The sequence below is a fragment of the Garra rufa genome, chromosome 17, assembly GCF_049309525.1.
Source record: "Garra rufa chromosome 17, GarRuf1.0, whole genome shotgun sequence".
NCBI classification, from domain to species: domain Eukaryota; kingdom Metazoa; phylum Chordata; class Actinopteri; order Cypriniformes; family Cyprinidae; genus Garra; species Garra rufa.
This window is the reverse complement of record NC_133377.1, coordinates 25115660-25143062: the sequence shown is the minus strand read 5'-3', so window position 1 is coordinate 25143062 and position 27403 is coordinate 25115660. Positions and strand designations below refer to the sequence as shown.

The window sequence follows — 27403 nt, the reverse complement described above, 5'->3', positions numbered from 1 at the left end:
TCAAAAGCTTTTAACCTTAGTAAGATTTTTAATGTTTTTTAAAGAGGTCTCATCTGCTCACCAAGACTGCATTTCTTTGATCCAAAGTACAGCAATAACAGTAAAATTCCTGTGATTTCAATGCTCAAGTTTTAGTATCATCAGTTATGTCACACAATCCTTCAGAAATCATTCTAATATTCTGATTTGATGATCAAAAAACATTTATTATTATATTATGTTGAAAACAGCTGTTGATTTTTTTCAGGTTTTTTTGATGAAGAAGAACAGCATTAATCGGAAACAGAAATCTTTTGTAACATTATAAATGACTTTATAATCACTTTTGATAAGTTTAAAGCATGATTGCTAAACAATATTTATTTCTATAACCCGAAAACAATTTATACTGACTATAAGCTTTTAAGTGATATACCCCCAGTTCCTAGACTAAAATGTAAGCCTGAGCTGTTTCAACTGAAAGAAACTTGCACTGATAGATCTTAAAATATATCAGTGCCTTTGTTTTGTCTCAAGATGCACACCAGTGATGTTTTTTTTCTAAGCAACATTTATAAAAAAAAATCCTTAAATTTCTTAACTGAACTATGGCCTAATGCTGACTTAGGCTAAGCCCTGTCTTTGAAACCAGGCCATAGTGTTTAATGCTTTAATGTTTAATTTTTATTTCAGATAAATGCTAAATCTTTGTATCTTTCTATTCAAAAACTCTTAAAAAAATACTTGACTGTTTTAAAATAATAATAATAAACAATGTTTCTTGAACAGCAACTCAGCATATTAGAATAACTTCTGAAGGATCATGTGACACTAAAGAATGGAGGAATGATGCAGAAAATTTAGCTTTGATCACAGGAAAATATTACATTTTAAAATATATTCAAATAGAAAGCAGTTATTTTAAATGGTAAAAATATTTCACAATATTACCGCTTTTGCTGTACTTTGGATCAAATAAATGCAGGCTTGGTGAGCAGAAGAATTCTTAAAAAAACAAATCTTACTGTTCAAAAACTTTTGACTAGTATTGTACATTTTCTACATTGCACACAAAAGATATCTATATATCCTTATGTTTTCCAATTTGATTGCAGACATCCTTCAAATCAGAAACATTTTTAACACTTAACTTCTATTTTATAGAAAACAGCTTAAGTAAAAAGCTTACTCCAGTTTCCCCTACACATAGTTATCCCTGTAATTCGCGATATATAAAGTACTCCAGAGGCGATATATGAAAATTATTTTTATTTCTGGTACAGGCATTAATTGTGTACATCTCTGCACTCTCTATGGAAGAGAGGCTTCTTTAGACAGACAGTGACATGAGGGCACCATGATTATCATCACGGAAACGCAGAAGACAGTCCGGTGATGCACAGCATTTGATCTGAGGAAGAGAACACTACACCTCTTCATGGATTTAGACTTTGTTTGATCATTTGTTCAACCTGGAAACATCGTGTACACCAAAAGTCTAAGTGAGCATCCAACAACAGCAAAGTATCCATTTTATTGTGGTATCAGTTTCAGTGCAGACTTGGTCATTCCTTTTTTTTTTATGACATTTTTTATGAGAATTAAAAGGAGTCGACATTCTTACAACCATGCTCCTCTATAAAGTGGCAATAATAAGCACAATACATGCCAAAGCACAGCTGCCCAATACATGACTACTGAGATAGAAGACCTATTGAGTCAGTCTCTATTTAAGAAGGAGAAAAAAAAAAAAAGAAAAAAAAAAAAATGCTGGCTGACCACAGCCATGGTGGCTAGATTTAACTGGAGCAGCTGACGGTAAACCATGTGTGTGCATTTAGAAAAGCACCAGCTGACGTCACGTCCTAGGTCAAAAAAAATTAAGATAATAGAAAGCAAAGGCATTATGGGAAATATAATTTATGGCTGCTTGTGATTGTGCACATTTATCAATAATCGTGTTATAATCTGTGCCGGGATCTACTATAAAGGGCAGGTAATAGTTACCAGGCACAGAGAATATAAAGCACAACAATCACAAATCTAAAACCCATCATTAAATTCTAAACATGTGGAACGAGCTGACGCTTAATTCATCCCGCTAAGCACAAAGTAAACCAACAGAATCTAGTCAACAGAAACAATGGCACCAGAAACGATTGGTCTTGAGAGAGGAATTGGAAAACGATATCAGCACAGACAATGTCGTCTACAAGAGTAGGATTCAGCCAAAACCTCACGTTAGCTGCAGGGCACCGTACTCAAACTTAAGGAATTATTTCATCCAGACAGACATAAAGACGTCCCGCGCATGCCTAAGTCAGGACGCGTTTCTCCGCATCTGAAAAAGAGGTCATTACTATCTACCGAGGGGTTTGTGATGGCGTCTGCAGGCCATTTCAAAGGTTTAGGCAGCGAAACGCTTGACAACTCACAGAAAAAAGGCGAACAAACTCAAGTAAGTACTGTACGTTCATATAGCAAAGTGAGGACTGAGTCTGAGCGCACCCGTATATCGTGGCGCCGGATGCTCAGATTCTTCCACGAACACCATGCTGAAGTAAAAGTGGTCACGATTCTCCTCCACTTCCTTGCGGCTTCTCCCCACCTCCATCCCTCCCGATTCATCCTTTAAAAACGCACTCGCACGCATACTTAAAAGCCCACCGCTCGCACACTGGCATCAGTTTAAGTGTTTTCAATATGAAACAATTTACACACTGAAGTCAGATTCTAACAGTTAGGAGGCCCTGCACAACCCCGGCTATCTCTCTCTCTCTCTGACGCGCTTGAGACGAAGAACGAGAGAGAGAGATGAGGAAAGGAAGAGAGAGGAGGATGGAGGGAACATGTTCAATGCTCAAGAACGGCAGTACGGAGCCTTGTGATGTCATCACACTCTGCTTCATGTCGCTTGCAGCGGCTCTACTTTAGGACAAGGTGAAATCCATCACTGGTGTCATCTGAGGATGAACAAAAGTCACAGAAGGTTTGGAGAATGCATTGAGGGGATGAAAAGCACTGAGGGGTTTTAAAGGGACAGTTCACCCCAAAAATGAAGCCATCTTAGGTGTATATGACTTTCTTCTTTCAGACGAATACAATCGGAGTTATATTAAAAAAGTCCTGGCTCTTTCAAGCTTTATAATGGCAGAGAATGGGTGTTGAGATTTTGAAACAAAATAAAGTAAATCCATCCATCATAGAAAGTCCTCCACATGCGGGTTAATAAAGGTTTTCTGAAGCAAATTGATGCATTTATGTATGAAAAGTATTCATATTTAAAACTTTATAAATCATAATCACTAGCTTCCGCTAACTGTCTTGAGCGTTTTCACAAGAGTGGCGTTTCAGCAGATGATGTAGGATGTAGGCCAATCTCCTCTTGGCTTACATCGAAATTTTCTTTACAAATCCTCGTTTTATATAATTTTAGTTTGAGACCGGTGTTTTGTTTTGCTCTCTCCTCTGTGCTTCTTGAGAGAATTGAACATGCGTACGACAACGGAAGCTAGAGATTACGGTTTATGAATTTATAAATATGGATTTTTCTCCTAAACAAATGCATGGATTCACTTTAGAAGGCTTTTATTAACCCTCCAAAGCCATGTGGAGCACTTTTTATGATTGACTATTGGACATCAAAATCTCAACAGCCATTCACTGCAATTATAAAGCTCGGGAAAAAAACAGGATATAACTTTGATTATATTCGTCTGAGAGAAGAAAGTAGTGAATGGCTGCTGAGATTTTTAAGTCCAATAAAGTGCATCCATCAATCATAAAAAGTACTCCACGTGGCTCCGGAGGGTTAATAAAAGCCTTCTGAAGTGAATCGATGCATTTGTTTAGGAGTAAAATTCATAAACCGTAATCTCTAGCTTCTGCTGTCGTATGCATGTTCAATTCTCTCCAGAAGCAGAGAAGAGAGAGCAAAACAAATCACCGGTCTCAAACTAAAAATATAAAACGAGTATTTGTACAGAAAAATGTTGAAGGATTTCGATATAAGCCAAGAGGAGATTGGTCTACATCTTCAGTCATCTGCTGCAACGCCACTCTTGTGACAACACGTAAGACAGTTAGTGAAAGCTAGTGATTATGATCTATAAAGGTTTAAATATGAATACCTTTATACACCAATGCATCAATTTACTTCAGAAGGCCTTTATTAACCCCTCGGAGCCGTGTGGAGCACTTTTTATGATCGATGGATGCACTTTATTGGACTTCAAAATCTCAACGCCCACTCACTGCCATTATAAAACTTGGAAGAGCCAGGATGTTTTTTTAATATAACTTTCATTGTATTCGTCTGAAAGAAGAAAGTCATATACACCTAGGATGGCTTGAGGGTGAGTAAATTATGGGGTAATTTTTGGGTGAACTATCCTTTTAAAGAAATCTTTCCATAGATTCTGTTATTTGAAAATGTTTACCTTGTATTGAGCTGACAATGAAACTGCTCTCATCAGGGAAGTTATAAACCATCTGTAAGCAAAAAAAGACAGTCTGTGAGGTTTTCTCTTATATATTAGGACATATTTGAGATAATAAGGTCTCGTTCACACTATACAGGTGTGTTTTTAAAAATGATCGTTAGGACTAAATGTCATTTTGTAAGTGATTACATCATATCAGTTTGTTCAGTGTAGTCAGTATCAATATCAGTTGCTACAGTTGCTTGGTTAACTTCAAATTCAAGGACCTTTCAAGGACTTTCCACGTCCAAAACCCTCAAATTCAAGGATTTAATGTGGGGACACATTTCAAGTGAGAGCAAGGTTACATTGTGTTACCTTGTAAGATACATTGTTACAGTTACTTTGGAAAAAAACATGTTTTTTGCATTTATTTTTAGCCATATAATAGAGATCTAATACTCTATTTGTTGTATAGTACAACACAAAGTACCTCACGCTGGAAACCGTTAACAATGTGTAAAGGCACATAACTAATGTAAATCAAGTAAGCTAGTATGTATAGGCCACGAAGTGTTGACATTTGTGGACTGGAGGGACTAATATGGAAAACTTCATGCACAAAATAAATGCACTTTCAAGGACCTGTATCTATGTATCTTTTTTTTCTTTTCTACTTTCCAGGGCCATGATTTTTTTTTTTTTTTTTTTTTTTACAAATTTTCAAAGATTTCAAGGAACCGTGTTTAAAAGATTAGCTGTCAGTTTTGTATGTGTACACCTTTCAGAATCTGCAAAATGTTAATTATTTTTTACCAAAATAAGAGGGATCATACAAAATGCATGTCATTTTTGTTTATTTAGTATTGACCTGAATTCGATATTTAACATAAAATACATTTACATATAGTCCAAAAGAAAAAAATAGTTGAATTTATAAAAATGACCCCATTCAAAAGTTTACATACACTTGATTCTTAATACTGTGTTGTTACCTGAATGATCCACAGCTGTTTCTTAAATCACCAAATCAGCAGCTCAAAATTATTTCTGAAGGATCATGTGACAATGAAGACTGGATTAATGGCTGCTGAAAATTTTGTTTTGCCATCACAGGAATACATTTTAAAATATAAAACGTTGCTTTTACATTGTAATAATATTTTTAATATTACAGTTTTTTGGTCAAATAAATGCAGCTGTGATGAGTTTAACGGATATTTGCATTCTGTTCCAACAATACATGATATTACCATTCACTAGACTAATCTGTCAAATGATGTTCCTCACCTATTTATTCATGACAAATGATAACAGTAGAAAAACGTCCACAATGAAGTTTGTTTTATCTGTGGCAAGATGCAAAACATTATTCAAATGAACAGCCACAATGGGCCAACTTATTACTGCCACCTGATAAAGGAAAGATAAGAGACTGTTTTCTGGCTGCTTTTACTGTGGTTGTGTGAATCTGTGAAGTAGGTCTGTGTTTACCTGGTCACTGAGTAGTATGTGTATCCCTGTGGGCCCCTGTTTGTAGACTTGGTTGATGTGGGACAGCGGCAGCACCAACACGCTGGAGATTTTCCTAGTTAGCTCACAAGCGGTCATCTCTTCAAGGTAAAGAGCGTGGTAAACTAAACACAAACAAAGACGTAGTTTCAAACAATACCAACATGACAAAGGATGGTGGAGTGGTCATTTCACAGTAGACTGACCTAAATAAAAACATTACATATGCAGAACCAAAAGAATACAAACAGAAAGGGCTTGACCTAATTTAAGAAAGACGGAATTTGCAACAATTTAACATTTGGTGTTTGGTAAAACATTAGGTACTTCATTTATCCAAATTATCTGTGAATTTTATACAGTATTTAGGTAACCTGATTATTTCTTGGTAAATGAGTTTGGGGTCTGAGCACAGTGGTTAAACTGCTAGGAAAGTCTGTTATTAGAAGTGGCAACAGAGAAAATGATGTTGGGTTTGAGGTGCGGTCTTGTTGCCGTGTCAAATGTCAATTGTTATGCCGAAAAATAATTTTTCTTATTATGGCGTTTGCTGCGTATTTATCTTATAATAGTTTGGGCTCAGTAAGACTGTATTTATTTATTTTTTTATTTAAAGCTTTTTACATTTTAAAGAAAGTGTTGTTAAGATTATCAGGAGTTTTTAAAAGACGTTACTTATGCTCACCAAGACATTATTTATTTAAACAAAAATGCAGTATTATAGTGAAATATTACTACAATTTAAAATAACCATTTTCTATTTTAATTTATTTTTAACATTTTGCCTGTGATGGCAAAGCTGAATTTTTAGCAGACATTTTTCAGTTTTTAGTGTCACATGATCCTTCTTAGAAATCATTCTAAGAAACACTTCTTATCATTACTGATGTTGAAAACAGGTGTGCTGCTTAATATGCTTAATTTTGACTGTGATAAAACTGTGATATATACATTTCCAGAATTTTTAATTGATAAATAGAAAGTTCAAAAGAACAGCACCAAATTTCTTTTGTAACAATGTAATGTCTTTACAGTCACCTTAGATCAATTTATTGCATCCTTGCTCAATAAAAGTATTAATTTCTTTATTTAAAAAAAAAACAAACAAAATCTAAATGAATTTACCAACTTTTAAAAGCTAGTGCTAATTTATCTCATGTCTGCCCTGCAATTTTACTAGTAATATTTTGAATATGGTAATGTAAGAGCCTGAAGTGTAACACTTATGACTGTGGGGTTTTCAAATTCCTTACGAAAACTTTCAATAGTTATTAGATTGAAAATGTTAATTTATGCCAATTAATTGAACATTTGTGACCCTGGACCACCAAACCAGTCATAAGGGCAACATTTTTGAAATTGAGATTTATACATCAAGCTTAATAAATAAGCTTTCCGTTGATGTATGGTTTGTTAGGATAAACCAGAATCTGAGGGTGCAAAAAAAAAAAAAAAAAAAAAAAAAAACTGAGAGCACTACCTTGCATTTGTATTTAGTAACGCAGCTTACGTTTTCTACAACATGTGGTATTGAGTATCAGATAAAGGAAGTGAACAGACTTTGGTTCACTAGTTGTAGCACTTTGGTGGAAAGGTTATGAAAGTCCATACAATAGATCAAACAATTCAGTACTGCTGAATAATCCTGCACTGCATGTTTGTTGTAGCAACACAATAGATGTTGGATATTTGTTGTGATTGTGGTATGTTAGGAATGGGTGTATACGTCTCCACGATTGATATTTATATACCAGGTATGGATGTTGGACTGCTGTGTTCGCCGTTTTTGCTGTGGCCACGTTTCTCCAGTAGAGGGCTCTCGCTTTGAGACGCCTCCAGGGACACGTAGACTGTGAGTCTGGGACGCACTGCTCTGTACGGGGACATAAACACAAACAATGTGAACAGAATTCTTTAGTTTACCCAGTCATAACTATAAGAAAATGGCACAATTATCCACCTTACTTTTCTTGTAAGAGTGGGCGCAGCCATTTGTAAATTTTATGGATATGGCTTTCGGCCTCATCCACGTCCAGGAATTTTTAGCTGTACAAAACAGCTTGTTTTTCTGCTTGATATTGCAAATAACTTTAAATGTATTATTTTAATTATGAACACACTGGTTTGTAGTGCAAACGGTTTTACCATTTACTGCACATTGTTATTCTTCTCGTTATTTCCCTATAGTGGATAATGAACCTGAAGTCTCGACCATAAGCTACTTCCATGTTAAGGTGGAGACATTAACATCACTTGTGATTTTTTTTTAATCATACCTTGACTTAAGTGCATTGTAGAGTCTGATTCCATCAGCTGCACCACAAATTTGGACTAAATCCTCACGAGTTAATTTCAGTAGATCAGAACCTAAGATGAAAAACCAATCATATTAAATGTGTTTCATTAATAACTACTTATAGTTTAGTGCTGTGTGTCTATTAGGGCTGGATAACAACACTGGATAATGAATTCCGATTCAGAAACTTTAAAACTCTGATTCAGTCTATTTTGATATTTAAGTTTTAATGCCCAATTTAAGGATATTCTCTCTGTGTTACTGTTGTTAAAGGGGACATCGGATGCAAAATTCACTTTCATATGGTGTTGTTTGTATATCAAATGTGTCTTAGCCGTCTGTGGACACAACCACCCTGCAATGATTAATTATCAAACCGTTTTGATTTTTTAGCAGTATGACGTCATACTGCTTAGGCCCCGCCCACGACCAGCAACAGACTGCCCCATATTAGCATATTTCCGCTTTCAGCCAGTCGTACACTGTCCACCATTTTCTCTGTGCTCGAGCAGCTGTAGTGACAACACTGTCTTGTAAACAATGCAGGTATTTTGTAGTTGGATGTAAAAGTGAAAATAATACTCTTAACTTAAGGACACGGTAGATTCATTTTGTTTTTGATGGGAACAAGCCACCAAATACACAAAAAAACAGAAGAAAGGGGTGCACCAAAACAGGTCGCTGTGAACAGAGCTGTTTTTGACAAGGTAAAAAGTTGTTGTTTTACACGACCATTGAGGAATTTTAACCAAAGTATGTTGCAGACATGAAGACCCTATAGAATCAGACAAACTTGTGGAAAATGGGCATCTGATGTCCTCTTTAATTATATTAAGCAACTCTTTAAGACTGATTCAAACTGGTAACTCATCTTTTTGGACGGTTCATTAAAAGAACCAGTTCATAAGAGTCATTTGTTTGTGAATCAGAATACGCTGTATGTAAGGTTTTACACACACACACACACACACACACACACACACACTATGGATCGATAACAGGATTGTTCAAATGAAAACTGCAATGCATCATAAAGAGAGATTTTTATCCAGCACTAGTGTTGTTTATTCTTTGCACCAAAAACTGTGTAAATACCTGAGAAATGGGTGAAAATACGGCTGTATGAATTAAATCTGTTCTTAAGCAGCCACTTCTGTGTGTCCTGTATAGACGCTGTGGGACTCAGCGACTGCAGAAAGAAGCAACATAAAAACAAATGAGTATTTTTAAGGCAAATTAGTAAACAATATAATATCCAAACATGTACAAACCTCCATACTAATGAGGCTACCAAGATCCCCTTGATGGTTAGGTGAAGATGACTCACTAAAAGCAAAATACATGCATTAGAAAATCCATAACTGTGGTTCATAGCACTATGTAAAACTGGGTCTCCAGACTCAGTCCTGGAGGGCCGGTATCCTGCAGAGTTTAGCTCCAACTTGCCTCATGCTGGAAGTTTCCGGCATGCCTAGTAAGACCATGATTAGCTGGTTCAGGTGTATTTAAATAGAGTTGGAGCTAACTTTTGCAGGACACTGGCCCTCCAGGTCCAAGTCTGGAGACCCCTGATGTAAAAGAAACACAGAGATGCTTCATGAGTGTGTCACCTGTCTGGTACTGTGCTGCTAGTGCTGCAGGTGTGTGTGCTGGAGGTGAAGGTCGGTGTAGCTGCTGTGTTGGGGTTGACGTATGCATTATCTGGCCATGGAGAGCACTACAACGAAAGAGAAAGAGAGAGAGAGAGAGAGAGAGAGAGAGAGATATGTGAGAAAGTCCAAAGTGATCTAAACAAATCAGAAATAATCTATGACCCACCACACACTGATGGACACTGATCTAGAAACAAATATGGACAAATATGGTTTTTGAGTTTAGTATGAGTGAACTGTTAACACAGCAGAGGTGAGTGGGCGCTTACACTTCCTCTTTTGCTTTTGGCGATGGAATCGCCACAGTCTGCAGGAAGTGTCCGCTTGCTGGATTTCTTTAGCTCATGTTCTACAGCCTCCTCAATCACAGGCTCCAATCGAGTCTACGCAAAAAAGACAAACCGCAGTTAAAAGACAAGCAGAGAAAAACAGACACATGTTTTTGAATCAGTGTAAAGGGACACAAAGTCTTTTTTTAATTAAATACACTATAAGCACAGTTCTCTGTCCTGTGTTTATGTCCTTCCTATAGAAACAGGAAGTTTAGGCAAAACATATTTTCAACAGCCCAATTACTTGTTACAGCCATGAACCATGATTTGCTCTTTGCTGTTTACAGGTATAATAGTATAATGTACAAGATGTACAGTCAAACCAAAATTGATTTAGACACCTTTGACATTTCTCACATTATCATAGTTTATTGGCTATAGTTTAGAAAATGGTAATAAAATATGACAAGAACTGTGTCAGAACAAATTCATTTTGATAATGTCAGATAACTTTGATACAAAGGTTTGTAATGGATTACAGTCAACCAAAAATTTAGACAACTGTTAGTATGACAATATTCACATAACTATTAAGGCTTTGTTGACCAATTACCAAGCAATGCTTAATTTTGTTCAGTCTGTGGTGTCAAAAGGTTGCATTAGCAATTAAAGAAAAAACACTAGCAAAACATAGTCAGGTCAAAGTGTCTAAATAGTGTCATTTTGGTCCCACATTTTTATCAGTTTTACTGGTAGTCCACTTGTATGAAGAATTTTTGGTTATAATATATCACAGTAGACTTAATTTTGCTATCCTCACTTACATTAATGAAGTGCAGTGTTTTGCATCCACTAGTAAAAAATTACATATGGTGTCTAAATCATTTTTGGTTTGACTGTATATTGGTATAATGGAAGGACATTCATGTTCATCAGCATAATGCAATATAGTACTATAATACTATTATAGTTTCTAATACAATTATAGTTTCTAATATTCTTAGTTAGCAATAAGGCTCAGCTCAGAAAACAGATATTATTTATGCTGATTCAGCCTTAAATAATTTCTGTTTCCTGAGCTGAGCCTTATTGCTAACTAAGAATATTAGAAACTATAATAGTTCATTGAAATGGTCAAGTTAAAATTAATTTAACTATATATATATATTTGACAAAAAACTTGGAAATTAGAAACAAATGTTGCCTTGGCATGAATAGAACTTATACTATAAGTGTGAATTGATGTACATCAACATAAATTAAAATTTCAAGGGATAGTGCACACAAAAAGGAAAATTCTGTCATCAATTACTCACCCTCACATCGTCCCAAACCCATAAGACCTTTGTTCATCTTCAGAACACAAATTAAGATATTTTTGATGAAATCCAAGAGCTTTCTGATTAATTGTTCAATGAAGTCATTATTTTTGTTTTCTTTGTCCACAAATGTATTTTCGTAGCTTCATAACATTACAGTTGAACCACTGCTGTCACATGGACTATTTTATCGATTTCTGGGTCTTGAACATGGTAGTACTGTTGGTGTCTATGCAGGGTCAGAAAGAACTCTGATTTCATAACAAAATATATTAATTTGTGTTCTGAAGATGAACGAAGGTCTTACGGGTTTGGAACGACATGAGGGTGAGTAATTAATGACAGAATTTTCATTTTTGGGTGAGCTATCCCTTTCAATCACAGTTACTTTTAGGCCACTAAAATTAAACTCGATATAAAATTGTCCCCGCCATATGGCGGCTGTAACATGACAGGCTAAATACCATTCGCTTTATCTCAGCGACTGCTTATTATCAGTCTAAATTAATCATGGGTGACAAATACATCTACAACTAGGCTATTTTTACAATTAGTGGCCAAAAAACTGTTTTTTTTTTCTATGTTTCTATGTCAATAAGTGTCAAATCAAACTAAAAATACTTAAACATTCTTGCCTCTGACAAAATAGTGGTGTCATAAGAGGGCTGATATTTCTCTTTCTCCTGCACAGTCTTTTTCTCCATCTTCTCCCGGTCTGTTTTTTGTTTTCTGTCTGCTCCCTTTGGCTGTTAACAGGAGAGTATGAGTTACACCTTAAAACACACTACAGATTTGAATGTCACATTAATGATTCAAAACACAATTCAACAACATAAGCATTAATTATATATAACACAGAGGTGAAATGAATTCAGATCTGCAATCTTCAACCAAACACCACAGATAGATCCTCGCATTTAATGCATGTTTGCCTGCGTGTGGCATCACCTTAAAGACTTTGATCTGGCAGCTGGCGGAGTGCAGGTGCTCGGTGTACTCTCCGCTTTCATTTTGTTTAAAAGTGTCAATCTGGATCCGGAACGGAACTCCTTTCTCTCCGCCGTGTTTCCGCGGGGTGAACTCTGTACTGATGCAATGAACCTTCAACGAGGAAAGGAAGGAAAGATAATTAATGTGGAACACATGATCGGTTCCCGAAGCACTATTAAGATTATCCTTGGCACTATTTCTGCACAGATTAGGATGTGCCAGATGCGTTTTTAATCAACTGGAATGATATTCACATTTTTGAAACTTGATCGGATGCATTTAAGGTCAAGAGATGTCTGATGTCAAATGTCAAAGAGTCAGTAGCTCTAATCAGACTCTCTCCAACATGTCTGGGACTTTAAGATCGTCTCAAACATGTGTGACACTATTGGCACAACATCTGCATAGCTCCTTTAAGTGTGAGAGAGAATTGTGCTTTAGGCATGTTCTATTCATAAACTACACAAAACAGCTGTGGCAATCTTGACAGCCAGAATTAAATATTGACCTGAAGCAATAAACACCAGCAAATGCTCAACGCTATGATTGTACTTGATATCAATGTCTTAAAATTATCACAATTCCCAATTTCAATACAATTAAAAAAAAAAATAATAATAATAATGATAAATGATATATTTTAATATTTGAATGTAATTTAATGTAATATAAATAACAACACTTATAGGGCCCTATGAAATCAGTTCTATTTTCCCCCCAAATTCCATGTCATTTTTTTTTTTTTTTACCAAATTCTATTCTTTCCGTTTAAATTCTTCTGGATTCCGTTTTTTTTGTTTAATTTTTTTGGACTTTAACGGTTATATTAAATTATCCTAATCAAAAATCACATTTAATTAATTGAAATCATGAAACTTACACAATTTAATAGCCATTTGATAAAAGTTTAACAAAAACGACATTTTAGGGCCCTATGAAATACGTTTTATTTATTCTTTTCTCAAATTCAGTTTTATTTTTACCAAATTCTACATTTTCCATTTTAATTTCCTGGATTTAATTTAATAAAATTTGAGTAATCAAAAGCATCTCTAATTAATAGATTTCATAAAAAAAAACTACCATCTTTGTTATTTTATTTTATTATTGTTCTTTATTTATTTTTTCTGACAATATCAGAGCCCTATGAGTTTTCTGGAAAATAAATGAAGGCAGAAAACATTAATTTATTTTTTTAATCAAATGAAAATGAAACAAACACTTCTATTTTTGGCAAACAAAGGCCCAATCCCAATTCTATTTTCTACCCCTTCGCCTTCCCCTCGCCCCTTCCCCTTGTCCCTTGAAACAAAGTGGGAAGGGCTAAAATATTTCCCCTAAGAAATGGGACACCACTGTGATACGTCATCATACGTTGTCGCTAGTTTCTAATGTTACGTCAGAGGACATGCGCCGATGTTTATCACTCATTCCAAGATGTCAAAAATGTTGTCATGTTGCAAAAAGTACAAAATGTACGGTGTACGCACCGTTCATTCACATGTGGCCGTAAGCAAAACAAACAACGCGTTATCACATGCGCGGCAAATTGCTAATCAGTGTAGTGGTGCCTGGAGAAGTATATATGCTTCATTTGTGAATTTCGTTTTCAACTTTCTATTTGAACGCATTCGTTTTCTGGATCCTTGGAATAAAATGTTTACAGGGGTTCACTGGTTTAAGAAATTTCTGATCGTAAAAATTTGCTTCTTTTTATTTGTAAGGTATCGTTTTTATTATAATGTACTGATTTAAATTACTGGTGCGGTAGACGTAGCGGGCGCAGGTGCATTATGCGCAATCACCGTATACCTGCGTACACCCTCCACTACACCACCGTTGCAAATTGCCGTGCCACTGGTCTTTCATGTTTCTAACATGCATGCAGTCAAGCGTATATGACATAAAAATATATTCTGTAATATCGTGCAATCAGTGCTATCTGCTAGCAAACTTTAGCGATTTTTTTGCAAACGTATATTTACAAAACAACACCATAAACACAAACACAAGATTGATGGTAATATACATATAATGAAACATTGTCATGAAAATCCTTATTAAAGGCAAAAATTACTTATATTTATGAGTCTGCTTGCTCGAGTGAGCAGCCATGTTGGAAATTTCTCTTAGCCCTTCGTTTGAAGTGAGGTCCTGAAAAATCTTCGTTTGGAGGGCTATCTGGCCCTTCCCCTTACCCCTACCCCTCCAACCAAAAGAGAAATGAGACACCCCTACCCCTTCACGTGAACGCGCCAAACGGAGGGGTAGGGCTAAGTGTAGGGGTAAGGGGTAGAATTGGGATTGAGCCAAAGTGCTGCACAACAGAAGTTTATGGTTAAAATTTAAACATTTAAAAATTGTGTGATTATTTCTCATTTTAATAATAATTTTGCTATTAGTAGTACTGTTATTACACTGAGTAATGTATTTCTTTAACAGAGAAAAAAACATCAGAATTGTGAGATATAAACTCGCAATTGCAAGCAGTGTTGTTTTTGACAACCATCTTAGATTTAGTCTTAGTCTTTTGGACTAAAATGCTTATTAGTTTTAGTCAAATTTTAGTCACTTCTATATGTGATAGTTTTAGTCCAATTTTAGTCGACGAAAAGTCAAAAAGGTTTTAGTCTAGTTTTAGTCAAAAAAAGGGAAAAAAGTAGTCTTTTAACAAATTAATGTAGGTCAGTAAGTATTTTGCTGTTGGGTAGTGTCACTTATAAGTTCTGAAAATAGCAGATCTATAGTTCAACACAATGTGAGCTTCCGGATCGACTATTTTCACCAATAATTACAATAATGAAGGAATGGTTTAGAACATAAAAGACAAACAAGGATGGAATGCTAAAACGGCTTGCCATACTAGTATAGCAAAGAGTATTTAATGCTAAAACGGCTTGCCATAGCGTCAGATACTTTTTAAGTTTTAATTGGCATGCACAATAAGCAGAAATGTCATGCATTTTAAACGTCTGACGGACCACCCACTAACATTTTCGTCTATTCTCGTCTCGTCAACGAAAACTCACACGTCTCGTCATGTTTTAGTCATCAACGAGCCATTTTTATCTCGTCATCGTCTCGTTATCGTCATGAAAAAAAGTGGCGTCAACGAAATGATTTCGTCATCGTCATCGTTGACGAAAACAACACTGATTGCAAGTTATAAAGTCCAGTTCTAAGGTGAAAAAAAAGACTGATATGTTTATATCTCGGAATTCTGACTTTATCACTTGCAATTGTAAACATTTATATAAAGTTAATGTAAATATTCAAGTAAACGGCCAGAAATCATTTTGTTTTTCTTAACTTAATATTAATGATATAACAGCTGTAGGTCTATTTCAATTACAATTGCAAAGTGTAATGCAATTCTAAGATTTGAATAAAAAAAACATCTTTTTTATGCAACCAATTTAAATAAGTCCCAAAATGTGTAAAACTGATTGTAAAATAGTGTCGTTCTCAACTGTTGACTTCCTTGTTGATTATCATCAGGCACATGCATAAAAATGTTATGTACAATGTTGCAACAAGTGTAATCTAACACAGAGACATATAAAACATTATGTCCGCTGCTCCAAGAACATTTTGCAAATGACATTTCAACCTGAAACTATGTAGTGCATTTCTGTAACCTTTAAACTATGACGCCATGGCTGCATGTTTGTGGTTTGATCTTGAATTTGTGTTTACCTGCACAAACACCGACGCTCGCTTGGAGAGGTCCCACAGGAACTCCGCAGTGTTGAGCTGTGACGTGTGTGTGCGGGGCTCAGTGATGCCAACTGACATGGGGATATCTGTAACAAATACATGACGTACTGTAAAAACTCCCCCTCCTGAGGCCTTATGCTGCTTTGATACTATTCACCTGATGAATAAAAAAAGAAGGCAAATTAAAGTAATCACATCAGCTCTCACCGATGTCGAGCAGGCGGTCGCCAGGCCGATTCCATTTCCAGCCCTCCAGCTGCTGGTGCTCCATGTACTGAAGCCTTCGGTCATGGAAAACCACCCTAACTAAACTCTATAATTCACCCCAAACCAAACACACACAAACACAAAACCATGAGAACAAGCAGCACTCTTAAAGAGCCATACACCATACCAGTCCTTCCTGCACCGCTGAATCTACAGCACCATGGCAAAACAAATGAGATTTTATCTTAGTTGTAGACTGTAAAAAGACTGTAGATCTCCATTAAACCTTCACTTGCTGCACTCAAAAACTAACATTCAGCAGGACTTCATAAAAATCAGGGCTTTTACTCTGTGAAGGATTCCTCAGACTGATTCAAAACAGTATTTTGTGGTGTGAATCATTAAAAGAAATCGGTCATTTGTTCATGAATCAGATTACATTGATCATACTCTATGTGTGGAAGAAACAGATAAAAAAAACGTTGTTTACTTAAAAGTTTGGGACCAGTATGATTTCTTACTTTTATTTAGCATGCATCGTGGTACGCTTGTGAACACACATCAAAGCTTGACACCGAAGAGAAGAAATTGTTGAATAAAGTTGTTATTAGGAGTTCAAGTGCAAAGCAGTGAAACCCTATTGTAATTGTTAGAACAGCCAAGGATCAGCAGCTGTAGAGACTTGAAACTTGGAGGGATGGTAGTATTCACACCGCCGACAACGTCACCAAGGCTTGCCCCAATCAGCCTGACGGTGGCGCTACAGCAATCAGAAGTACATATTGCTCCTAAACCGTCAGTTGCAGGCTCAAGTGTCTTGTGTCATTGGAGTCATTGGAGTAGGGTTTTCGTCTGATTGGAATCAAACCAGTACAGAAAGATTCTCTGGAGAGAGAATATCAATAATTACCTAAAAAAAGTTGAACTTTCTACTTATGTAAGAGCTTAATCTGAGGTCACGATCCAAAGTGCCACTGGTGTCTATACGGACATTTGCGTATCTCAATAAACCATTAGCCGATGAAGCTTGAGCACCTATTAGATAAGGTTAACATAGGCTGTTCGGCTCGAAACTCAGTGGGCCTGTTTGACTCACGGCCCCAAAGGTCTGCGAGAAATTTGAAAGAATCTGGCCACAGGGGACGATATTGCATTTTTCAAGGGTGTAAATGATTGTACATTGCACTGTTTTTCACACATATTTATATCATGTGATAGTCCTCCTCATTCCAAACAACTTTTCCTCTAGAACCACAGCTGTCAATCAAATCGTTCGTTAAATGATTGAAGATGATGTAAAAAACTTAATTTTGCAAACTAGTCCTAGGTTTTTCGCTCAGTCTGGAAAAAAACACAGCAGTACAATTATCTGGACTCTCTAGGTCAATAATTATTGAAAAAAAATGTTGAAATGTACCCTTTGAAAAGCTATAACTGGATCGTTTAGATAGGGGGCCTGTTCAAACTTATCCAAAATCCTATAAAGCCTAAAAAAAAACCTCAAAACTTCACGAAACCTGGTGAGCACATGCGACAGGTAGGGCTGGGCGATTAATCGAAAAGTAATCGAAATCGACATTCAGAACCTATAATCGATCAAATTTTTCCAGGTCAATTATTTCAATTACTTTTCCTACTGCACGTGGAGTCACGTAACCCAGCTCCATTAGGCTACATTATAACGCCAACGTGTCGATGGAGAGCTTAAACAGTATTTATACAGTAAAAAGTATTTACAGGATATACAAGAGTATACTGCTTATTTTCTACTTTTAATATTTATTATTATTTTACAAATTTATTTTGTTTCCAAAAGTGCAAGTTATTTATTTTCACTAATTTAAGAAAAATGTGACTTTTCGTTTTAAGCAATGTGTGCTTTAATTTCATTTGTTTAACACTGATGTTCAATAAATACTCATAGATAGTAGATAGTGTGTGCACCCTTCATTCAAAAATCTCTCACTTGTAATATGTGAGCATATTTACTGTACAAAACTTGTCAGTGAACTATGAGGGCAAAAAAATAAACATTTAAATATAATTAAATATAATTTTATTAATGAATAATATAATCGTTCACTAATCGTAATCGGGTTAAAATGTTCAATTAATCGAGATTTTGATTTTAGGCCAAATCGCCCAGCCCTAGCGACAGGTGATTCTAAACAAGCATGCAAAGTTTTAAGGAGATCGGACCACAGCTGGCAATATTAACAGGTAAAAACATTAAAAAACATAATATTTCTATGGTAAATAACCTGGATTTGCCAAAATGCTTTTTAAATCATTGATATAGGTGGTTACAAGCTTAGTAAATAATGTCTTTTTTCATATGTGCTTAAATGCCTTAAAGTGCTTTAACCCCAATAAGTGCTGCTTGCAGCTATATTTTTTGTTTCTTTATGCACAAAAAGTATTCTCGTAGCTTCATAAATTTAAGGATGAACCACTGATGTCCCATGGACTATTTTAACAATGTCTTTACTACCTTTCTGGGCCTTGAACGTGGTAGTTGGGTTGCTGTCTATGCGGGGTCAGAAAGCTCTCGGATTTGTCTTCCGAAGATCAACGAAGATCTTATGGGTTTGAAACGACATGACAGTGAGTAATTAATGACCGAATTTTTGGGTGAACTATTCTTTTAATGTGTTGCTCAAATCTTTTGTATTATTTTTTAAAAATTAAGTGCAGAATTAGTCTTATAAAACAACCCTTTGCCTTCAAAGGTTTGTGTTTAACCAGTTAGCTACATAAAAAAATCATGAAAAACATACTGGTTGATCTGTTTTATTTCGCAAAACAAACTTCCTATCAAATTTTTGACCTCTCCAAATTCAATTCAGGCGACATACTCTCAAATTGAGTAAAATATCATTTATTTTGCCATGACACTGTAGATTCACTGAATACTAGTGCAGGATACACCACACCACACAAAACCCCAAGTGCAATGCACTGATAAAACACACAATCTCTCACCTTGACAGTCTTGTTGAGTTCAGGCATTTCCCCTATTTTCCTGTTATCAAGCAATCGGATCTCATACGACTGGCCTACAGAGCGAGAGGGGAAGTGTTATTGAGTATCTTCTCAACAAGGGTTTTGGTATTCTTTAAGGAACAGAGAAAAACAGAGGTGATAAAAACCATACCTTGGTTTAGGTAGGTGAGCGTCTCCTCGTGCAGTTTAACAGCGGGGGAGGTGGCAGCACACAGCACGTACTGAAATGGAGGATTCTTGGTGTCAGACTCCACAGGAACGCTAACATCTTCCTGCTTAAAGATGGGCAGAGCCAACACATCACTGAGGAAAAACAAACACAGACACAGAGAAAAACAGAAGTTATGAAATGGTGAATTATGTCGGTTTGAAACCACAGAACCTCTGCTGTCAGTATGGAAATGGTTGTCATGGAAACAGGTATATGGGGAGCCCCCTGCCTGCTCACACCTATACACACTTTAAAAACCACACGACACATGACCGCTCTTGCATACTTCTCAACCACAAATAGACATAAATATAAAGACACTCTCATCAGATTTCTGGGAAATGAAAGTAAAACAAAAGGGAGGTATGTATTTACAATTACATATTATATATTCTTAAGACTGGTTTTGTGGTCTAGGGTCACATATTCAGTTTTTTTTTTTACAAAATGTATGCCCACTGTTTTAATATTTATAAGAAAATTATACAACCAAACCAAAGGTGTTTACACTGTTTGGTTCAATTAAAACGAACTCTAGTGCGATTGTCAGTGCGGTTCATTTGAGTAAGTGTAGAAGCTGCCATCCAAACAAGTGGACCAAGACCGTTAAAAAGGAAAACTGGAAGTAATGACAAGATGCGACTCTATGCTGCGCTGAACAGACCCATCAGTGACTGCTTTAAGTTGAGCGCACCTTTTCCTGACGTTTGGAGTGTTCGGTGAGTTCTGTTGTGAGCGTATCACTATGCCTTTAGGTTTGGTATCTTTAGGTTCACTGTCAAAAATGCCAGTGTGAATGCTAAGCAGACCAGGAGCAAATGTATCATTTTCCTTCTTGGTCCGGACCGAATGGACCGATCTAACCAAACGAACCGAACTACAAATGTGAACACACCCTTAAATCACACAAAAAATATAAATGAAGATACATACATTTTTACTTTAAATAAGGTTATGATATCAAAATGTTTGATACCATATAAATTTCATAATTCTTGTCACCAGTGACAACATCACAAAAAACTAATACTAGGCTGTAAAAAAAAAAAAAAAATCAAGTTCACTGAAGACAAGAGTCAGCGATTAAATAATAATAAGAAATTAATTACTAGCAATATGACAAATTAGAGAAGAACAAACACATACAAAATCCTACATAATCAAATGTATAAACACACTGCTTATTCTTCACAGTGTAAATGAAATATATATTTCTTCTTGTTAAAGTTACAAAAGTGATATAGTCAAGAGCAGTGAGAGATTTTCTCTTTTTTTCTTCGATTAACATGAATGACAGATAGCAGGAATATTAGACTGCTGTCACTTTAAGAGCTGCCCAGATCCAATATACTGTTACACATGTGTTTTTTATTCTCAGCTGTTTGCTTTCACTTAAGACCTAAATTACTATGTTTACAAGGATACTTGCAAAGATGGGCATTTTGACACATACAAGCATGTATTTTACCATTTAAAGCCTATAAAGCAGAAAAAATAACTCCATTCAATACTCATGTGCTCTCTGAACACTGCCCTCCTGTGTGCGTGTCTTTCTGACAGCGTGCATATTTAGAGAAATGAGTTCTCTTTCGCTGCTTGTTATGTTTTAACGGCTTAAATCACTTGTTTTTAAACCGCAATGCTTAAAAATGTCACTTGGCCGTGGAACCACAATGAAGATGATAGTCCACAATCTCTACTGGCTGACAAATTTCTTCCAGTTAATCATGCTCACCTCTAACACCAACTCACTGAAAATTGAAATTTAGCTTTGCCATCACAAGAAATCTTACTGACCCCAAAATTGTGATGGTACTATGTGCCACAATATCAAACAATTAACAATGAAGAATTAATTTTCACGATATTTATCCCAAAATATTTTACTTCATATATTAGGGGGTTAATAAATACTGCCGTGGCTCTTGACACTTGACACTTCTTTGCCACACTCACACATGCACAGGCGGTATCAGGCCGGTGCAGTGACAGCTAAAGATGCTGAGTCAGTCAGCTGGCAGTCTGATTGACATGACGCGACGTTTGTAACAGTGCGGCCCGCAGGATCCTTCCTGCCCACCAATCTGCAAGTGTTTTCTGAAATATGAGCAGCTCCACTGTAACATTCCGTTCCACAGCTGCTCATTCCACACGATCACAAGTTAGATAATCAGCATCTCACACCCTCATTCACCTCAAACGCAACACGAAAACATCTCATTAGCACCCCGTCACAGCACTGACTTACAGACACAGTAGGAAAATGATATCTCCATGATATCTGGATCTTGAACTTATATGACCCTGGTCATTGAAAACACCTGCAAAACTGCAAATGCAGAACATTTCATATTCCTGTCCATATTTCATAAAGGTTCAATGGCTAATGCTCAAGGCAGCTGACATGAAAATTGCCATTTCATGCAGTGTGACATGCTTTTTTGTTTTCTTTGTGCACAAAAAATATTCTCATAGCTTTATAAAACTATGGTTGAACCATTGATGTCACATGGACTATTTTAAAGATGTCCTTACTACCTTTCTGGGCCTTGAATGTGTCAGTTGTGTTGCTGTCTATGCAGGGTCAGAAAGCTCTTAGATTTCATCAAAAATATCTTAATTTGACAAAAATCTTACAGGTTTGGAACGACATGAGGGTAGGGCTGGGCAATATATCGAATGATATTGTGAGGCGCGTTTAGTCAATGAAGCCGGTGATTTGATTAGTAGTAAATCTCCATCACGTGCGTTCCGCTCAGGTTCCGCTGGAGCGGCAATTGATTAACAGAGACGTAAATCTCTGACAAGCTACGCCATATCGAGCTTAATATCGCATTCGATATTTAGCTCGATATGGCGTAGCTTGTCAGAGATTTACGTCTCTGTGTATCAATTGCCGCTCTAGCGGGAACCTGAGCGGAACGCACGTGATGGAGATTTACTACTAATCAAAGCACCGGCTTCATTGACTAAACGCGCCTCACAATATCGTTCGATATATTGCCCAGCCCTACATGAGGGTGAGTAATTAATGGCAAAATTTTTATTTTTGCGTGAACTATCACTTTAACAGACAATGGTGTCTGCAAAAATGTGATTAAAATGTTTCAAAATAATTACGTAAGTCACAAGACACTTTCTCTAATATATGTACGTATGTTTTAACCTAAAGTCTGTGGACAGGTTATGCCTTAACCACACAAAAACACTGTCTGGTCCTCTAACGCCAGATGAGAACTGTGTCAACTGCAAATCTGCAGGGTGCTGGAAGAGTAGCCAGAAACTTGATATCACAGGGGGAGAGCATGAGCATGTGAACAGCCTTCTTCCCGCTGCCTCACACTACAGCGCTCCCACCACTAACAAAACCTCCACAGAATGTAAACTCCACCACTGACTATACTCTCTCACACAGAGTATTTCAGACAGTTGCATATGCACACTTGCAGAATAACAGAGTGCTTCAGGGAAAACGCTGATGTTGCTCTTTCCACCACAACCTCCAGAAGCCCGCCACATCCCAGAGTAACCATTCCATGGAACCTGACCTCAGGCGCATAATGTGTATTCCTATCACGCATTGACCACATTGCAAACTCCTTGTGGCCAAATGGTAATAGCGAAGGCTGCTGGCGATTTGGAAAAGCAACATACAGTTTAAATATGCTCCATTATTAATACCCCAATGAAACTGTGACGTATACAGAGGGTTGTGGTTGGCCCATTCCAATGCTGTGGATGCTAAAGCACCTGGCATGCCGTTGGAACTCATGGAAAAACCAATACATATCTACGAATAAAATGTAGACTATGATGTTTTGGACAGATCAATATCAGTCAGACTGAATAACAAACGGCTGCAACAACTGGCTGCAATGACAGTAGCACCTGAAAACAAAATTACAAGACACTTAACTATGTGATATTTTCCAGTCTGTGTTTCTAAAAAATAAGCTATACACAGTAAAGGTGAACCATGTGATTTCTAAGCAAAATAGAGCTGCTTATTTCTAATATCAATTAGTACGCCAACTTGAAAGTTGGTTCACAACAGAGTGTGACCAGCTACGAGGTGAATAGAGGTTTTGCACTTATGTCATGATTTGGTCAGTTACACGGATACACGGCAATATTGGCAATACTCAGATGCAAACAACAGCATGGATTGCACGGTTAATATACTACTGAACACATTACTCTGATAATTTATGCTATCTAGACCATGGAACAAATGTGTGCAAGCTACTAAATCATACAGAGAAGGACTTGGTGAGCAGGAAATGGCACAATATTTTGACAATCTAAAGTTAATAGGTGGTCAAGATAACTATGAGCAGTGTTAATTGAGATATTAGCCTTATATTTCACCTACCTGACCGGAAATGATAAGTACAAACACTAATGTTGTCAAGATTCTTGTCCTGGAAATCCTGGTTCAGTTTGGCCAACCACAAACGCCTTCTTTCCTCAGACAGTTTTTTGCAGTCTTCTCCTTGATTTGTTATAACTTTTGGCAGACTATAGTACTCCAAATGTTTTTCCTGGTGTGACCAATTATTAAAGCTCAAAACGTGACAATAACTGACCATTTTCATCAGCAATAATCAGCAAAATGTCCGAGTTCCAATTGGTTCAGTGGCATTGTTTACGTTCTATGCTGCCAATATGGCCGATTGATGACGCGTTGTGAAAACACTCTATAACAACATCACAAAATTATTTTAAATGTGTGTGTGTAATTTTTTTTAATACAAATTATGCGAGTAGTGAGACTGACACAGTTATGTCATTAGTAGTGCTACTTGGGAGATGGTGGGCGCAAGCTCTTTAGGTGTTGTCTTTTGCTTCTCATTTACCTGCAGATTAAATCACGCACATTGTTGAATGAAGTTGTTATTTAAGTGTTTTTCACACAAAAAGTAATCTCGTAGCTTTGTAAAATTACGACTGAACCACTGATGGACTTTTTTGTCTTTGTTGAACTTCTTGGTACCTTTCTGGACATTAAACGTAGTTGGATCCTTGCTGTCTATGGAGGGTCAGAGAGCTCTTGGATTTCATCCAAAATATCTTAATTTGTGTTCTGAAGACGAACGAAAGTCTTACGGGTTTGGAATGACATGAGGGTAAGTAATGAAAGACCAAATAAGAAAACGACTGGGATTTTTTTACTTCCACAACCCAAATGTCACGCTACAGTTTCCTTCAGGTATTTATTCGGGTTTTTAACTTTTATGACTACAAAATAAAACATCATTACAATAATTGCTTTTTCCAACAGATTTCCTGAACCAGTCCCCCTGACCGACATTGGTCAGTCTGAAACAGTCCCGCCCTCGGACTCAAGTCATTGGTTAAGCCAGTGTTGTTGTGTACTGAGCCACTTTATTTACATTTTAACCAACTTACTCGACTGCCTGCATATTAAACCGGGAGATGATTTTTTTCAAGGAAATATACACGCTTCACCTTTAATATCTTTATTCTAAAGGTACACACAAAACGCAGACTATCTCTGCAGACTAATATGACCATCATCTTAAATATTGCATCAACTGTTTCTGAGTCTCCCTAACAGTTCAATGACGTAATCATAGCTTCTATGCGCAGTATCATATGACGTAATGGAGTTCAACGTTCGCCTCATTTTCTTCAATCATGTTAAAACATTTTAATGTCCTTTAAACAAAACATGCGAAGAGATGAGATTTAAATGAATTCGTTTAAATAAAATGTAAGCTATTTTATTTATAATTGTTAATTTCACATCTCAGAACAGAATTCAAAGAACACCCTGTTCCAGGAAGTAACATTACTTAACGTAACTTTACTTCAAACGCGCTTGTTATCGTTTCAGAGCAACCAAGTTATGGTTATTCGAAAGGAGCGTGAGAATATTGATTAACACTTCACAAGCAGATTAAAACAAATATCAGGTGTCGTTAGCTCTCAGGGTGGTCAGACAACATTAGGATGCAACTCGTTGTCTATTGTTTTGAGCTAGCTATAGCAACTCTCCTATGGCCATATTGCATCCAGTTAACGACAAAAACAATCCAGCACGGGGCCAAATGATAAATAATGGTATCAGATTACACATTTTTGGAAGCCATAAACACAAACCGGCTGGAATTCCAAAGTTCGCAATATAAACACTGCGATCAAGACAGCTAGCCAACTAACGTTAGCTCGCCGTCAGATGCATCGCCCCCAGCTTAGGGACTCTTGGAAAGCTGCTGATCGGTTTGCATGCTGCTCTAACCTCATGCTGTACGCGCCAGCCCCGAGCTCCTGGCCGATGCCAGACAAACTGGCATCGAAGTCATGCACCAGCCCAGACTCGATGGTAGCATCGTCCATCTTCAGCACCCACGCCATGGCGCCCAGATCCTTCTCCTCCGACTCTAACCGGAGCGCCGCCAGCTTCACCTCGTACAGACAGCACCTGCGCGGAGCTCGCGTTGCCGCAGGAGTCAGCTAGTCCTACTGGTTGGTTAGGTGGCCACCCGCGGAAGGCTAGCTGTTGAACGCAGGGCAAACGGCTCTAGCCCTGACTGTCGTGTGCCTCGCCATTGCTTCAGTTTCACAGTAACACAGGCGAGAAATAACAGTCTCGGGATGAGCTGAGACGTCGCAAAGTCAACTCAGCCCTCCACGCAACACCGTATTATCCGTTTCCAGCTCCCGCAGGTTATCCCGTATACATCAACACATCATATCTGTATGCGATCTTCCATTATATAAAAACAGGGTGGGAGGACGCTGTTGACTGTCACCGCATTCACACGCAATGTCCGCTCGAGTAATTGGGTTGGCAGAGCCAATCTAGCGTTAGTCCTAAACGCAGCACGGTGTCTTCACGCTCTTTACCCTCCGAAAGCGTTCGCCTAATTTCATCGTGCTGACCCGACGCTTTGGTCTTTCGGAAGAGGCCAAAGATCACAACACATCGACACGGCCCTCTGTCTACCACCATTCAAACCCCAAACGCGAGATAGCTGCAACCGTCCGCAGCAGGGATCCGGGTCGGGAATCTGACAGCCAATCGCGTTGCTCTGCGATCCGCGCTCAGCCAATCAGCTTCCGAGTATCTGTCGTCATCGTCTCCCTGGCTAGCGCTCCGATGCACTGTAGTCACTCTCGACTTCCAAACAAAATATAACCTTTAACTTGCAGCGTATAAATTAAACTACAAGTCACCTGGTGGAAGAAATGCGAATTTGTTGAATATTTATTTTTTAAAGGGCTCTTGACGTATTTTAATGTTTCTTGAGGTTTACTTATAATGTTAATACAATTTGTTTGCATTAAAAAAAAACAAATACGTGGAAAAATTATTTTCAACCCTCTAAAATGACCTTTTTTAAAAGGCACAATATGTAAGATGTTTTAAAATATCCCAAAAACACTAAAACAGTGTTATATATTTTGCTGACTTGTGCACTTACATTATCCCAAATGTTTCGAAGAATGTTTAAATCCAGAGAAATAAGCTGTTTTAACTAGTGTAATGGGCCGTGTCATTGCATTGTCTGCCAATGACATCCTACATCACTCGATTTTCAGGTTTTATTTGGTAGAAACCACGTACGGAAACCCCAAAGACACTTTAATATGTAATATATTTTATTAGACAGGTGACGAACGCACAGAGTAGCATTATAATTGAACTTTCAACACACTGAAATGTAGGAGGATAAAACAGCTTTCCCGGAAAAAGCGGAAGCGGTTGACTATGGCATAATAAAAGCTCCGCTGCTTTCGAGTCATGTATCACGCCCATCCTTCATTAGCAAAACTCTTTGCTTTCTATGCTCCTGTAAA

At 37.1% G+C, this 27403-nt stretch overlaps 1 protein-coding gene across 1 annotated transcript; it reads right to left on the bottom strand.

The window, feature by feature from the left end:
* Nucleotides 1-1233: 1233 nt before the first annotated feature.
* ubp1 (upstream binding protein 1) lies at nucleotides 1234-26599 on the bottom strand. Its single transcript, XM_073822041.1, has 16 exons — nucleotides 25842-26599; nucleotides 19520-19671; nucleotides 19348-19421; nucleotides 16366-16471; nucleotides 16138-16244; nucleotides 12400-12552; nucleotides 12087-12197; nucleotides 10130-10243; nucleotides 9819-9925; nucleotides 9480-9534; nucleotides 9304-9397; nucleotides 8189-8279; nucleotides 7664-7785; nucleotides 5895-6037; nucleotides 4419-4470; nucleotides 1234-2942 (listed from the first exon to the last, which is right to left on the bottom strand). The coding sequence occupies exons 1-16, from the start codon at nucleotides 25955-25957 to the stop codon at nucleotides 2905-2907; spliced, it is 1635 nt and encodes a 544-aa protein (XP_073678142.1). The 5' UTR covers nucleotides 25958-26599; the 3' UTR covers nucleotides 1234-2904.
* Between the last annotated feature and the right edge of the window lie 804 nt (nucleotides 26600-27403).

What these genes read in the sequence shown, in the direction of transcription:
- ubp1 (XM_073822041.1), bottom strand. Translation starts at nt 25,957, where the DNA reads ATGGCGTGGGTGCTGAAGATGGACGATGCTACCATCGAGTCTGGGCTG. An exon ending in GAGCGTCGGTGTTTGTGCAG is followed by an intron (nt 12,553 to 16,137) that starts GTAAACACAAAT and finishes TCCTCGTTGAAG; the next exon opens with GTTCATTGCATCAGTACAGA. An exon ending in AGCAGCACAGTACCAGACAG is followed by an intron (nt 9,535 to 9,818) that starts GTGACACACTCA and finishes TTTTGCTTTTAG; the next exon opens with TGAGTCATCTTCACCTAACC.